The sequence below is a fragment of the Pteronotus mesoamericanus genome, unplaced genomic scaffold (genome assembly GCF_021234165.1).
Source record: "Pteronotus mesoamericanus isolate MK-2021 breed Mesoamerican mustached bat unplaced genomic scaffold, CSHL_Meso_final contig_163, whole genome shotgun sequence".
Taxonomy (NCBI): domain Eukaryota; kingdom Metazoa; phylum Chordata; class Mammalia; order Chiroptera; family Mormoopidae; genus Pteronotus; species Pteronotus mesoamericanus.
Genome location: NW_026555064.1, coordinates 3,733,932 through 3,748,898, shown reverse-complemented (window position 1 = coordinate 3,748,898; position 14,967 = coordinate 3,733,932). Strand labels below are relative to the sequence as shown.

General features: G+C 33.8%; 1 protein-coding gene across 2 annotated transcripts in view; it reads right to left on the bottom strand.

The window, feature by feature from the left end:
• LRBA (LPS responsive beige-like anchor protein) overlaps nucleotides 1-14,967 on the bottom strand; it is a 520,386-nt gene that overhangs the window by 155,299 nt on the left and 350,120 nt on the right. For both annotated transcript variants that reach the window (XM_054562615.1, XM_054562626.1), the window contains exons 41-44: nucleotides 9,412-9,529; nucleotides 7,295-7,397; nucleotides 4,552-4,667; nucleotides 1,977-2,089 (exon numbers count right to left, since the gene is read on the bottom strand). In XM_054562615.1, coding sequence (XP_054418590.1) covers nucleotides 1,977-2,089; nucleotides 4,552-4,667; nucleotides 7,295-7,397; nucleotides 9,412-9,529 — 450 coding nt within the window. The remainder of the gene's footprint in view (nucleotides 1-1,976; nucleotides 2,090-4,551; nucleotides 4,668-7,294; nucleotides 7,398-9,411; nucleotides 9,530-14,967) is intronic.

The window sequence follows — 14,967 nt, the reverse complement described above, 5'->3', positions numbered from 1 at the left end:
CTAAATGTAAGTAAGGCTTTCCTTTCCTTTTTTTTTTTAAGAAAAACAAAAAACAAAACAACCATTTATCCATTTATTATTCCTCATAGTCACCTGGGAAATCCTGCTGATCTAATAGTAAATGAAGGCAAATGTCTCCTTATGGAAGGACCCCCAACAATAAATGAAACAGAAGTGACAGAATTTAAACATCATTTTGTAGTCCTTACCAAACCAATGAATCCAGCCATTAAATATCATCGGCTGTTAACAACACAAATGAAAAGGAAAATAAACTTCACATACCTTTGGCCCAAGAATGCAAAAGTTCCTACAAAGCAGTCTTGCCAAAACTATCTAATCTGAATTCTATCAACCTCTGGAACCAATTAGCAATTTATAAGAAATACAGAAGACAGAGGAACCTGTAAGACCATACCACAGGTATGCAGTAAGCAAAATCCACGTTGAGAAATATATAAAACAAACAATATGTTTTTCAATTACTAAATTAGGAAAAAAATGGAAGGGAATCCTACAGCATGAAGGGGGACTTAAGAGATATATCAATTAATTGTGACGTGTGGTACTTATTTGGGCCCTGATTTAAATAAGCAAACTAAAAAGAATTATAAAAGTTGTAATTCATTTGGAAATGTGATATCTACTGGGTATTTGATGACATCAAAAAATTATTGTTAATATTTTAGGCTTGCTAAGGGTATTATCGTTCTGCTTTAAAAAGAGACCCTAGTTTTTAGACATACATACTAAAATATTTATGAATGGAATGATATGGTTTCTGGGATTTCCTTCAGAGTAACATGAGAAGGGGGAAAGAAAATGGGAGTAAAGATAAAATTAAGTATAACCATGCGCCGATAGCTGTTGAATCAGGGTGATTGGCAGGTGGGAATTCATGATGCTATTTTGTCTACTTTTGTATATGCTTGAAATACACTGTAATAAAAAACTAAAAAGAAAAAAAAGACATATAAACTTTATTTTATATCAGAAAATGATGATTTAGGATATTCTATTCATTGATAATTCAGGACAGAAAAGGAAAGTTCGTGAAGAATACCTAAATATATGGGAAAATACTTAAAGAAAGTTTTTTTTTCTTCTTTGCATGTTTTACACTTTAAAAATCAAATGCAGTTAATAATAGTATTTTATACCTTGGGAAAAACGTCATATATATTATTTAATTCGCTTAATAGTTACTGAACGGCACATCCTGTACTAGGAATGGGAAAAATAATTTTGAACAAGAACTCTATCATTATAAGCAAGAATTCATCCAGTGGGTAGAAAGGTGTGTAAAATGCAGGATACTTCAGGTGCTCTACAAGACACAGAGCAGAGTGCCAGGGAAGAGAGGCAAGCACTAAGGGCCTCTGGGTGGAGGTGACCTGCAGGCAGAGTCAGCCCCTCACCATGTGGGGAGACAAGCATGGAAGGCAGAGAAAGCAAAGCCCAGACTTGGGAAAGATTTGTTCTGCATTCAATGGCAAGTCAAGGAAAGTAGCAGCACTGGATTTGTATAACTCAACATCAGACTTAAAAGAGATCCGTTCTGTTTTAACGAGGAATAGATGAGAGGAGGGCAAGAAAGCAGGGAGGTCCGGAGACTGAGAGCAGTGGAGGGTTATCTGTCCTTTTAGAAGAGTACCAGTAAGAAGCTTTCATGATTTTCTTTATATATTTTATCAAATACTAAAACCCTTAGAAGTTGCTGTTTGAAAATGATGTATTCCTAAATGTATATGGAAAAAAATATATAACGTATTATTTTTAATTGCCATCGAGTTTTTCATGCACATTAAATTTTTCACTTTTAAATTTGAGAACACTAAAATACATTTAAAAGATAAATACAGTAAAGTTACAATTATATTAAAATGATTTTTAAAAAGTAATGTGAAAATTAAATATAATCAAATATGTTTTTAAGTATAAAACAATTATATTTCAGATGATGCCTAAGAAATTACCTTGGATAAATCTCTGAAGTTACTTGGCAAAGTGAGATCCAGTTCTTCTGAGTCATAGTTAGTGATGACCCAGGGAAACACTGGATACTGATTTAAGTCATTGTAACTCCGTCCTGCCAGAGGGAAAAGAAAGTCACTCATCTAGAACAGTACGACGACAAGCAGATTCAGGAGTATGATTTACTAAAAGTAACAATGGTTTTGAGTGCCAGTTATTGCTCTCAGTGCTATCCATACATTATTTCATTTAATCTTCACAAGAGCGCTAGGGAATTAGTATCATCCCCACTTTACAGATGAAAAAACTGAGATTAGGTAATCTGTCCAAAAATGACATACTAGTAATGGTCAAATTGTATTCAAATCCAGATACTCTGGTCCCAAAGTTTATGTTTTTATAAAGTACACTTGACTTACTTCCTGTTACTTGAAAGCCTGCACCAATTAAAACATTTTTATTAAAACTTTAAAAAACAATTTATAATTCTCATAGAGCTTTTCAAAACTAGATTCATTTCTCTGTCATCAATTAACCAACCCACCAACTAATCAACCAAGTTTAAGTGATCTGAGCCCTGCGGGCATTCATTATTCATCTGTGAAATGAGCGCTGTACCGAATTACGCTGGAATTTCTGTGACAGCTTTCAAATTCAATAATCCTCTGAGCACAATGCACAGCATCGTCAATGTTGCTTCCCCCACTCCCAAAAGCTGCCACCTACACTCCTACACTTCTTCCAAACTAATGACTATCAATGACAGTAGCTGGTGTCAAATGGTTTGCACCCTGTAAATTCTTGTTATTTAATATTATAGTTTAATTCCCAGTGTCATCTCTCTAATGTAGGCCCTTATTACTTTTTACATATAATTACTTCCTAACTTTGCTCTCTGCCTAGTCTCTCTCCACTCCAATTAATCCTTCATTCTGCCTCCAAGTTACCTTTCCACACAGTTCTAGTATCACTCCTTTGTTCAAAAACTTTTACAAGTTTCCCAATGAATTGACTGCTAACTCCTCAAATAGAAAATCTTCCACTTTTCCACACAACCTTTCTAGTTTTCTTTTTCATTATACATTTAGAAATAGAGATTTTAGGTATACACATATGTATACACACATGATATGCATATACAAGGTAGTACCCCTTATTCATGGTTTTCCTTTATACATTTTTGGTTACTCTTGGTGAAATATTAAGTGAAAAATGCTAGAAATAAGCAATTCATGAGTTTTACATTGCACGCCCTTCTGAGTAATGTGATAAAACCTTCCGCCATCCTGCTTTGTCCCCCTGGACATGAACCATCCCTTTGTCCAGCATATCCATGTGGTAGATGGCACCCACCCTTAGTCACTTAACGGCCATCTTGACTATCAAATTGACTGTAGAGAAATCTCAGAGCTTGCGCTCAAGTATCACTTATTTTCCTTAACAATGTCTCCAAAGCCCAACAGCAGTGATGTTGGCAATCAAGATATGCCAAAGAGAAGCCATAAAGTATATGTATATATAGGAAAAAAACATAATATAAATGGAGTTCAGTACTATTCATGGATTGAGGGATCTTGGAACATGAATAAGGGAGGGACTACTTTATATGTAACATATATCGTGTATGTGCATAAAACTATACCATTAATCGTTCTCTAGCTTCACTTCATAGTTTTCCATTGTTTTTATTGCTTATGCCTTCACTTTTACATAAAATACCTTGTACCCTCTCAAATACCTCCTCTGTTAGTTAAAGTACTATCTATCCTTAAACAAACATGAAATCTTTCCTCATTTTTTCCTTACTCCGACCAACTGGATGACCCTTTTAATCCCCATATTATTTTGTATTTTTTAATTGAATGCATACTTGTTTGATCTGGAATCATGTAAATGCTCACACTTATACCTAAAATAGCTTCTGTGAGAGTAAGCAACATGTTTTGTGCTCTTTGTATCTCCTTTGTGCCTCAAATATAAACCGGGACAGCGTCTTAACCTAAATCTCAAATATCTCACGATGACATTTCCTGTTTTTTTATTCTAATGATCACACATTTCTATTCTTTAGTCTTTACAAATGAACAGTTTCAACGGGTGATCTTCAGTTATATTACATCATTACAGATCTTGTACAGAGCTATTTTGTCTTTAGATTTTCATATATGGATAATATTCTGTTACTTATTATTTCACCCACAGTTTTCTTTTTTCTATGATTTTTTTTCATTGTTTCATCAGATATTACACTTCCAATTAAGTTAACAGATAAAGATTTTTTATGGTTATTCATTCCTGCTAGTCCATTTAAGTCCATTCTTACTACACTGAATAGCTGCAAATTTTCATTTTATGTTTTTGAAAAAGACTGTGTAGACCCATTTTTAATTTTTACCAGGTGGTCGACTGTTCATATGTAAAACTTTAAACACTACTATAAAAATTATTCTTGATAAGGTATATTCATGTAGTAACAAAAAATAAAAATAAGCTAATATACCAGTAATCAAAATAACCTAATCATGTCACAATGAAGAGTTTATGTTTGAAGGAAGTCCACACGTGAGCTTATATTACCTGCTATTGTGTTGAGGAACATCAAGTACTCAAAGTTGGAAATCTCTCTGTGTTGCCACCGCTGAGTCATATTAGAAGCTTTAAAAAGTTGACGTGGACTAGATAATGAGATGCGCCTGCGAAAAAAGGAAACTGATTTAGAATCAATTTACACTTTAGATCATACAGTAATAAATCATGAATATCCATCTCTTCTTATTCAAAATGATATCTGCATATTCTGAAAAGTTCTATTCATGTAATACTAGTGAATACTAGAGATGTTTCAATCTACAATTACTGGTTAAACAAATGATCTGGACTAGCCACAGGTCTATTAGACATGTTCTATTCATTAAGGTAAACTGTCATTACAATGCCATTATAATATCTAAGTTCCAAGGTTGACTAATAGCATAATTAATAATTTACTGCTTTACTGCTATAAAAGGTATTACAGTAACTGAGAAATACACATAAAACTGTATTCACATCTTTATCAATTTTAATAGTCATTACATAAAGACAACACATTTGGACACTATACAGCTTAATATTACGTTTGCACACCCTCTATAACAGGACAGCGGGGACTGTAAACTCTTGAGCTGTTGATTCAAGGGGTAGGAAAGAGATAAGAAATAAATATTTATACAGCTTAATAGAAGACCAATATAATGTTTTCTTAATTCAATATAAACATCAGTGGATATAACTGACCAATAATAAGTAGGGCTGGGAAATCAGTAGCAGATTAATTATTATATTCAGGGCATAGAATCTCAGATAAGTATGTTGTCACAGTTCTCCTACACCTAAGAATAAAGTAGCTATCTTTTTTTAAAGGATTTTATTTTTCCTTTTGAAGAGAGAAGGGAAGGAGAGAAACATCAGTGTGAGTGAGAAGCATCAATCAGTCGCCTCCCGTATGGACCCCCACTGGGGGTGGGACTGATGACCCAGGCATGTGCCCTGGCCTGATGGGAATCAACCAGCAGCCACCACTCGCTTTGCAGAACGACACCCGACCCACTGAGCCACGCCGGTCAGGGCAAGGTAGCTATTTTTTGAAAAGCTTTATTTACAAAGGCATAACTTATGTACCGCAAAATTTACCCATTGTAATTGTACTGTTCCATGATTTTTTTAAAGTAAATTTCTAGAGTTGTGCAAATGTCACCGCCACGCACTTGAGAACATTTTCACCCCAAGAACTTGTGCCTATTTATATTTACTCACCATTCCTATCCCCAGCTCTAGGCAATTATCAGTCTGCTTTCTGTCTCTATAAACTTACCTTTTCTGGACATTTCCGATAAATAGAATTAGACATGTGTAGTCTTTTGCATCAGGCTTTTCTTTTACTAACTGTCAGGTTTTTGAGATTCATCAGTGTGGTAGCAAGTATTACTAGTAGTTCATTTATTTTGATTGCTGAATAATATTCCATTGTATGAATACAGAATATACCACTGTAAGTGCTAAAAATCTATTAAAGTGATTTATTTATTAAGACTTTTAGCTTTAACTGTAGGAAAGCATTACAAAAAGTCCCGAAGTATAACACATATTATGTGATAAGTAAAATTTTTTACACTAAAAAGATAATTAGTAGGAAAAAGATGTTTATTATTAAGATATGAAAATCTACCATACAATTATGCGTTGCTTCCTTCTGAACCCTGAAAGTTCCCATTAAAGTATAAAATTATCTAATCAAAATCCTGATTAACACTGTAAAGCAAGTATTGCTTTTAATCCAGAAAGGCCACTTTATGTGCCCTGTTCACATAAAAGTTGTGATCTGTGGTAGTTTTCAAATACATCCACAAATTCTCTGATATTTTCTCTTCAAAAGGTGGAGTTTGATTCTTCTCCCCTGGAACCTGGGCTGTCTTTAATGACTCACTCGTAACAAATACAAAGTAGGAGAAAATATGGCACACGACTAACAAGAGTGTGTCATAAAAAAGACACTGGGGCATCTGCCTCATTCCCTCCGCGGTCACTCGCTCTGGGGGAAGTCAGCTCCCACGTAGGGCAGACACACAAGCGGCCCAGGGAGAAGCAGGCTTGGCAGGGAACCACATACTGCCAAGGGGAGGGCCCCACCTTGGGAAGCCCTCCAGCCCTGGGATGACCAACATCCTGACTGTTGTTCATTCTGTTTCAAGTGCATTTGTAACAAGATCTTACTTTTACAATTTTGAAATAAACACTAATCAAAGCAACTCAAATCAGTCCAAAATTAGGTATGGAAAAAGTAAACTAAATTGCTACAGCTACTATGTTTCAAGCAATCAACAGAAAAATCCCACTGGTTCAGTCTTACCACTCCTTAGATTAGTTAACAAAAATGTTGAATTAATGATGAATCAGTACCTACTATGAAAGAAAATTATAGTGATATCCTCTCTTTCGTTCTTGCTATGGGTAACTTGTATCTTCTTTCTTTTTATTTATAGGTTTTGTATATATGTTTATTAATCTTTACATAAAAAATGACTTTTCATTAAATTAATTTTTCTTTATTGCATTTGCTTGCTTTTTCATTGACATTACACCTTTATGCTTGTTTTTTCAGCTCACTTTGGTTTATATTTGCTACTCTTTTTCTAGTTCCTTCAGACAAAAGTTGACTCAAAACAATACACCAATAATCATTTACCATGAAACATTAAACAGATGCTCATGCATTTCAAAACATGTAAGGACACATGTTAATACAGATTATTTTTCATATTTTTCTCATATGAGACAGCACCTGGTTTGCGGCAATCCAAAACACGTCCCAACGCCGACACGGGGTAGGTGGTTAACCACTTTCTTTACTGTTGCGGGGTCTGGGAAGTTGAACATTACAGCAACTATGAAAAATAATTTTTAAAAATTAGAACACAACATGATTTCCTTTATACTTACAATTCAGGTATTTATTAAATACAATTCTTGGCGTTATTGTTTTTATTACAGTCAAGTTTTAGTATTAATATATCAGAGGTAATATCCATTTCACTTATAAATTCCTATACCACACACAATTCCTTCTCTAAATACTGTCAGAATTGTAACATCTGTTGTTGCATTAATGTGACATGAAACTGAGATTATCTAGCTACAAGATGAACTCACAAAATTGAATTTTGGTGAGTTAACCATATATCTATGAATTTCTATAAAAACTGTTTAAAATTTTAACTTTAAATGGTTAATAACCTAAAACCAAAAGAGACTACAGATACAGCTAACTAAACTGTCAGCTATATTTATATTCAATGATGAACAATTTTACAAGTATTCTCTTTATAATGTTTATATGTTTATACACGTATGTCCATATAATCCAGAATAATATGTGACCTAAAGGAAAAATCTTCCTCTACAGTTAATAATTAAATTTAAATGCTTTCTAATCATTTTTATTTCAATAAGTATACATTTTGGGAATATCAAGAAACATACACCAATATATAAACATATTTAGCATATAAATGTTAACTTATTACAGGCACCTATAATCTGTATCCTTAAAAATATGAAAATAACAGTCATAAAGTCATAAGAGAATTTAGAAAATATTATTTTGGTCAGACTTGAAATTTTAAGTATATTATTTTCAGTATCAGAATCATATATAAGCTATGCATGCTCACCTTGCTTTCAAACACTAGCATTACCAACATGTTTCAGGTAAAAAGTACATGGTTATTCGCTGAAACACATTCACAGCGTCGTATACATACCCAACATACCTTTTTAATAAGCCATCTTTACATATCCATTATCACACTGAATACAGGGAAAAATTAAAAAACTAAAGAAAAACTATTCACAGACTATGGCAAATGACCTAGATAATGAGGAAAAGGCAACAGAAAAACACATACAAAAGCAAGGATGCATAAAAAATTTCAAAGAAGAAAAATGAATGAGAATGAGCAAGCAATAAATACTATAAGTTGGAAAGCCCTTTGGGACAGCAAGAATGCAGACTGGACTAAAATGTGAAACATTCACTTGATTATTTGCCTGGAAGAATAATGTTTACACTAAGAAAAAGGTATGTGTTCAGGGGGAAGAGACCAAATAGGAAACGGGTAAACATCTTTACCTAAAGAAACCTGTAATCCCTAAAGACACATGATTTCATAAAGGGGGAAAAAAATGTGTGCATAGACTATATTTTTTTGTGTAGATTTTTTTTAAAAAATGACAACTTGTAGACTATAGGAAGAGAAAAAAAAAACCCCAACAACCTTCAACCTACTTTGGTACAAGGAGTATGTGCAGTAAGGCACTAAGCCTCCACTCACACTGAACGGTGCTTTTCCTTCAAGTTCACCTTGTCTCTCCCTCTTGTCTTAATGAATTTCACCAAGTTCCAGTCTAAACCCACAAATTGAATTTTAGTTCTTTCAAGAATGATGTAATACAAAGCAACCAGGACAGTTCAGAAGCATTTTCTGATGGTCCCTTTATAAATGGCAATAGATTAGACAAAAAATTAAATAAATGTACGAATCATTTGATTACCCTTCTCCCCTCTCCGAATGTAGCCCCTTCCAGGAGTTTAAGCATCAGAGCAATACTGAGTACATCAAAATTCCACAACTGATTACATGCGTAGTTTATTCCCCGAATTCATAAATCCTTGAACTAATTTGTTACATGGCCAGGAAAATAAAACTACTACAAATAATTCTTAGAATGACCAAGGCGGGGGAAGGCCGTGAAGATGCATGTGGGTCAAAAGAGAGGTCAGGAGGGCAGGGGCTGGACTACAAAACTGCTACCTAATGAAAGCAATATGGTATATTCAAAAATGAAATCTTGAAGAGATGGAGGTTAGCTCTGTAACAACAGACTTCTGCAACACATTACCTCTGTTTGCCATAAAGATCTCCAGGGCCGTATTTTGCAAAAGGTAACGACGAGAAAAGATTGATCTTATCTCTGTGAACAGCCATTTTCCATGAAGCCCTTCTGTATATGCCAGGATCTGGTGAGGAAAAAAATAATCCCAAGTAAGTAAAATGATTTTTGTCCCCCCAATTAAAACATTAAGAGGCTCTATTAAGAAAAATACTTACTAAGAATTAAGTGGACAGTTATTAATTTGAAAGGAAACTCAAAAAACAGATCACAACTTATGGAAAGGAAGCCGAGTAAAATTATACAACAGCTACTGATAAATATATTTGGGAGCTTCTTACAGCAGTGATACAATTTCTTTTCAGGAAATATATATTGCATTATTTAGTGACTGATTTTTGAGTCATATTACCGAAAATTTTAGATAAAACCTTCAAAAGAAGGAACACCTGAGAACGTCCTACATGCTTACAGATCACCTATACAGTTCAGCTTCATATAACATGATTTTAATGAAGCCAGAATTACTTTTTAACATACTTTCAAAAATATACTTAAGTTCATAACTTTTGAGAAAATCACCCTTTTAAGGGCACTGTTAAGGCAACAGTCACTCATTCAGGAAGCACAAGGACTGACTGTATAAGAGGTTAAGTATCATTTTGTCAGGGAGGCTAAAGACAAACCTGCAAATGAACTCAGCATAATCTCTCTGTGGAGTAGGTGGTTGTCAGAGTAACTTGTTACAATTCTTGTCATCCCATGTGACAGACGCAGTAGCTTAGAATGCTTTGCCAACGAAAAGTAATCCTGTCTTTAGTCCTAAGCCACTTTGTTGCTTTGTTATTCAAGTTTTGTTTTTCAAAAAGTTCATTTCAAAAGCTTAATTATGAAGGTGCTGAAGAAAAACCAGATGTGGAATTTCTTTACACCAGTACTTCATGTAATATTAATAAAGAAAATGAGAAGCATTTGCTAGCAAAACTCTGAAAATCCGTTAAGAGCACATTATACACTTAAGATATGGCTCTCAAAAGTAACTACTATAAAAAAGTACAAATCAAACAACATTTGATTATGATACTGCATTGTAGGGACAAACATGGGATAGCCAAAGAGAATAAAAATAATGAATAGTAAGAATTTATCCTACAAAACTTTCTTTTCTATACCCATTTCCATTTTCAAGCTCTTAACTGAAAACTAATCTATATTCTTCAACGCAAAATGAAGTTTCTGGGGGGAAGGGGGACGGAGCAACTCTTCAACTTAATTCACTAAGTACCTATCAATATTTAGATTTTCTTACAGAAGTGATTCTCTTTCTGTCACCACAGGATCTAGAAATGAAAGATGAATAAAACTCTAAGTCTCAGTGTTTTAGGGGAACAAAACAAAAACTCAAAGGACCAAACAACTAATCACACTTCCAGTTTTAAACCTGGTGAGAGAGAACTACTAATTCTTTCATACAAACGATACCTAAGATCATAAGAAATGAATGAGAATAGAGGGGACAAAAATATGGGCGCTCCTCACAAGGTTTATCTCAAGTGAGGTTTTTTCAAAGCAGAGGTTGCATGCACCCCAATCTCCCCCTCCCCGCCCATGACCGGCGGGGGGCGGTGTTGGGGGGTCCCAGCCTCCAGAGTCCGCAGCAGCCTTCCACTTGGTCTCCTGTTCTTACTTCTAGAGTCTACAATGACCAGGGAACCACTGAAAACTTTTTAAAAAATATAAATCTGATCACTCGTGTATTTAATACAGCCAGTGGCTGTGCATTACATGCACAATAAACTCTGAAGCTCTTTATAATCGCTTACAGAAGCCTTACATCTGGGACTTTCTCAGGAGCCCAACTCATGCACCCTCAGGGCCTCCGTGCCTGTTTTCCCCTCCGCTGGGAATGACTGTTCTCCCACAGCAGCACAGGGCGGATTCGCTCCCACATTGAGAATTCTGCTCACATGTCAACTTCTCAGAGAAGCCACAGGATCTAAGCCCCACTGCCACCTAATCCTACCCCAAACTCATGAGGTTTCCATCATAACACTTACGATTACCTACCTTGAATGATTACTGTTTCTTACCTACTGCCTCTATTTGGCACTAGAATACTAAACTCTAAGTTCTATTATAGCAAAGACTGTGAATACACTCTATGTCCATTTTCTACAACAATGTCTGACACAAAGTAGATGTTTCCAAATGATTAAATCAATCGATGAATAGTGGCCTATGCTCCATACATGGCCCACATTTATTTTGTTTGGAACATGTGATATTTAACAAAACTTCAAGTACGTGAAAGTACCTGAGAAAATAGGTATTTACGTAAAAGTCAGATGTTTTGTTCCTCAGGAAAAACTGAAGTGTCTGTCAAACATAGAATTAGAGGCCACATGGTGAAAACCAACGTGCACTCTCGTTCTGGTCGTCTCCACTCGTTCACTCATCACTTATCATCTCCCTGGTTTCCACGGACATTTGAGTTTGCCCCGGGCTTTTCAATGTAGAGAACCCAAAATACATGCTTTAACACCTGCACCCCAGGCCATCCAACTACTACTAACAGGGAAACTAAAAACCGCGTAAGCTAAATGCTTAGTACAAAGCCCCTTGGGAAGTCAGTGGCAGAATCTGGCCTACTCCCAGATTTTCTAATCCAGACGTCCAGAATTTACATACACTGTACATTGTCACATTTCTTAAAAAAAAAAAAAAAAAAAAAAAAAGTGTTAATGTCTATTAAACTAGAACTCATCAGAAACTGTAATCAGCAATCGACTACATTTGTTCCTGCTCTTGGGTTAGAGGTGAAAGAAGAAAATCAAAACAAAACAAAGGACAGTGATAGGTTCAGAATATCACACACTGGTCTGGAGAGTCTACCTTGTATAACTGTAGAGCTCTATAATAGGACCTGTTGCTAATAATGGTGATGTCAATCATTCCAAGAGCATGGTCCTACAACTAAACATTTATTTATATTTTAGGACGCTCAAATTTTTAACAGAAATAAGTCTACTAAAAATTGTTGTGTCCATTTTTAATGTACTAAATCAATTCTCCAATTAATCAAAAAATTCTATTTATATCCCATTCCTTAAGCAGTAGAGTTATTAAATCTGCTTGAAATTTTATTACCAAATGTCAAACACATTCAGAGTTACAGAAAATGACCCAAGCCCCAAGAACCCACTACTCGACCTTATAAAATCCCAACATTTTGTCATATTATTGCATACATTTAAAAATCTAACAAAGCATTTTAGATAGTGGTGAAACTCCCATGTAGAACCCTTGCTGATGCCGTCTTCCCCTTTTGTCAGAGCCGATCCCTATCCTTGTTCTGAGGTTTATCATGACCATGTAGGTTTTTATACTATTAGTACATTCATATTCATAAATAACATCCAGCGTTTTCTGTATTGTTTTCAAATCTGACAAAGTGTCATACTGAATATAAGACAGTATACTTTCAAACTTAAATATAAGCAGGTCTAGTAATGTTTTAAAACTCAGAGAAACAGGAGGGAAAGACAGAAAATTATTTAAAATTGCCAAAAGAATCAAAAATTAAAATCTTATACACAAAAACTACCCTGACTTCAAAAAAAAAATGAAAGAAAGAAAGAAAGAAAATCTATACTTATAGTGAGGATAGCTAGGGTTGAAAATAGAAACAAAGAATCTCTTAACTAACAGAATTACTAGCTGAAATTGATATAATAACATTTCGTTAAAGTATTCATTAGGAAAAGGTGTCAGTACCGAAGAGCAGCTGAGGTCTAGCTAAGCAAGGGGTTTATTTCTTATTGGAATAGTATATTCCTGGTCCGAGGCTTCACTTCAAAGTCTCTAGAGTTCAATTAAAACTGGATTAGGTGGAAGCAGACCCTTCTTTGGGACTTTCTGTTCACTGAAACTCTACATACACTGACAGCACCCTAGACAGAGGTCTAGCCCTCCAATGAATCAGTTGCTATGGAAACCGTATCATTACCATTGCTCTGCAGTTATGACCCGAAGTCTAGAATAGCTTGAAAGCCTTAAGCCCACAGCACTTGCTTTGAATGTTTATCACCTTGTTTTAATATTGTTAGTAGTATTATTAGTAGAAAATTCAACTCTCACTTTTTAATAATTTTTTTCAACAAGATGATTTATTAATTAAATGCTGAGGTGAGGGAATTAGAGATTAAAAAAGTAAATTTTAAATATACACACACACATACACTGTTTTTACATTAAAAATAGCTACCATATCTTCTTTATAATTTTTATCTGGAAAAAATTATTTTCCCCTAATAATACACACATTTCCTTTTCCTACGCTTCAAATAGTATACTATGAATACACATGAAAACTTCTTCACCCTGTTGCACTTACTAGCTTGAAAGTAAAGCATTTTTTACTTTCCTTTAACCATTCATTTTGAAAAGCTTATGAATTTATCCATAATTTCTTTTGTTTTCTCATCCGTGTTAAATAACAAAAATAGAAACATGCCTTTATTATCCAGGTGCATGAAACTCTTTTCCATTGAATAACAGGCATTTTTTTAAAAGTAGATTTAAAATAGTCCCTGATATTAAAACAATATCTGTTCCATGTAAGTTAAAAAAATAAAGTTTTGTTTTTTTAAAAAAAAAAACTAACTTCAATAAATTTAAAATGTTTTAAAATTCTTTTTGGAAGGGAATTACATTAAAAAGTAATAATTCTTTACCTTAAAAATAAGAAATATTTTGGGAATCTGTATATTTTTAAAATAATATTCTTAATTTTAGAGCTAGCATTACATATCCTAATCCCAAATATTAGCCAATTTCTAAAGAGATAATTCCTGATAATTCCATACTGAGTTGTGAAGAATCTGACAACAAAAGTAAAATCAGATAATATGCATCAAAAATACATAAATTTACAACAAAACCACTTTCAGACTAAGGATATATCTAACATCAAGAAAAAGGTATTAAATTTAGTATATAAAATATAAACTAATTATACCATCAATTAAGCAATAATACCACTGGTAGGAAATTCTAGAAAATATCTGCATCCCATTTTATGTAACATAATTATAAATTAGTTATAAAGATTACACCTTAATATAATCCTTGAATAAAATAGTATTTAAAATAAAAACACATGTTGAAAACTATTCTAATATCAACTCACCATTAAATATATATTCAAATTTTTTATTTATAATAGTTAAAATTTTTACAAACTAGTTTAAAGTAATTTTAAGCAAATATTTAAAAATCATGCCACGCTATTATTAACATAGTCTTCAGATTTTGCTGCACACAATTTCCTCTGAAACTTGATATCAAAACATAGCACTTAATTCATTCTAGTAATATAAAATTCTACTTGGTTTAAGGATTTACTTCACCACTAATCACATAACTTTTAAGTTTTCAAAGATAGATTCTCAAAGTAAAACTTAAAAGTCTTTTTTGAGTTTAAAAATGACATAACAGTTCACTCTGATAGAAGCTCTAACATGGCAGTTTTATTAATCACATATCCATAAACGCATACAGAGCCCC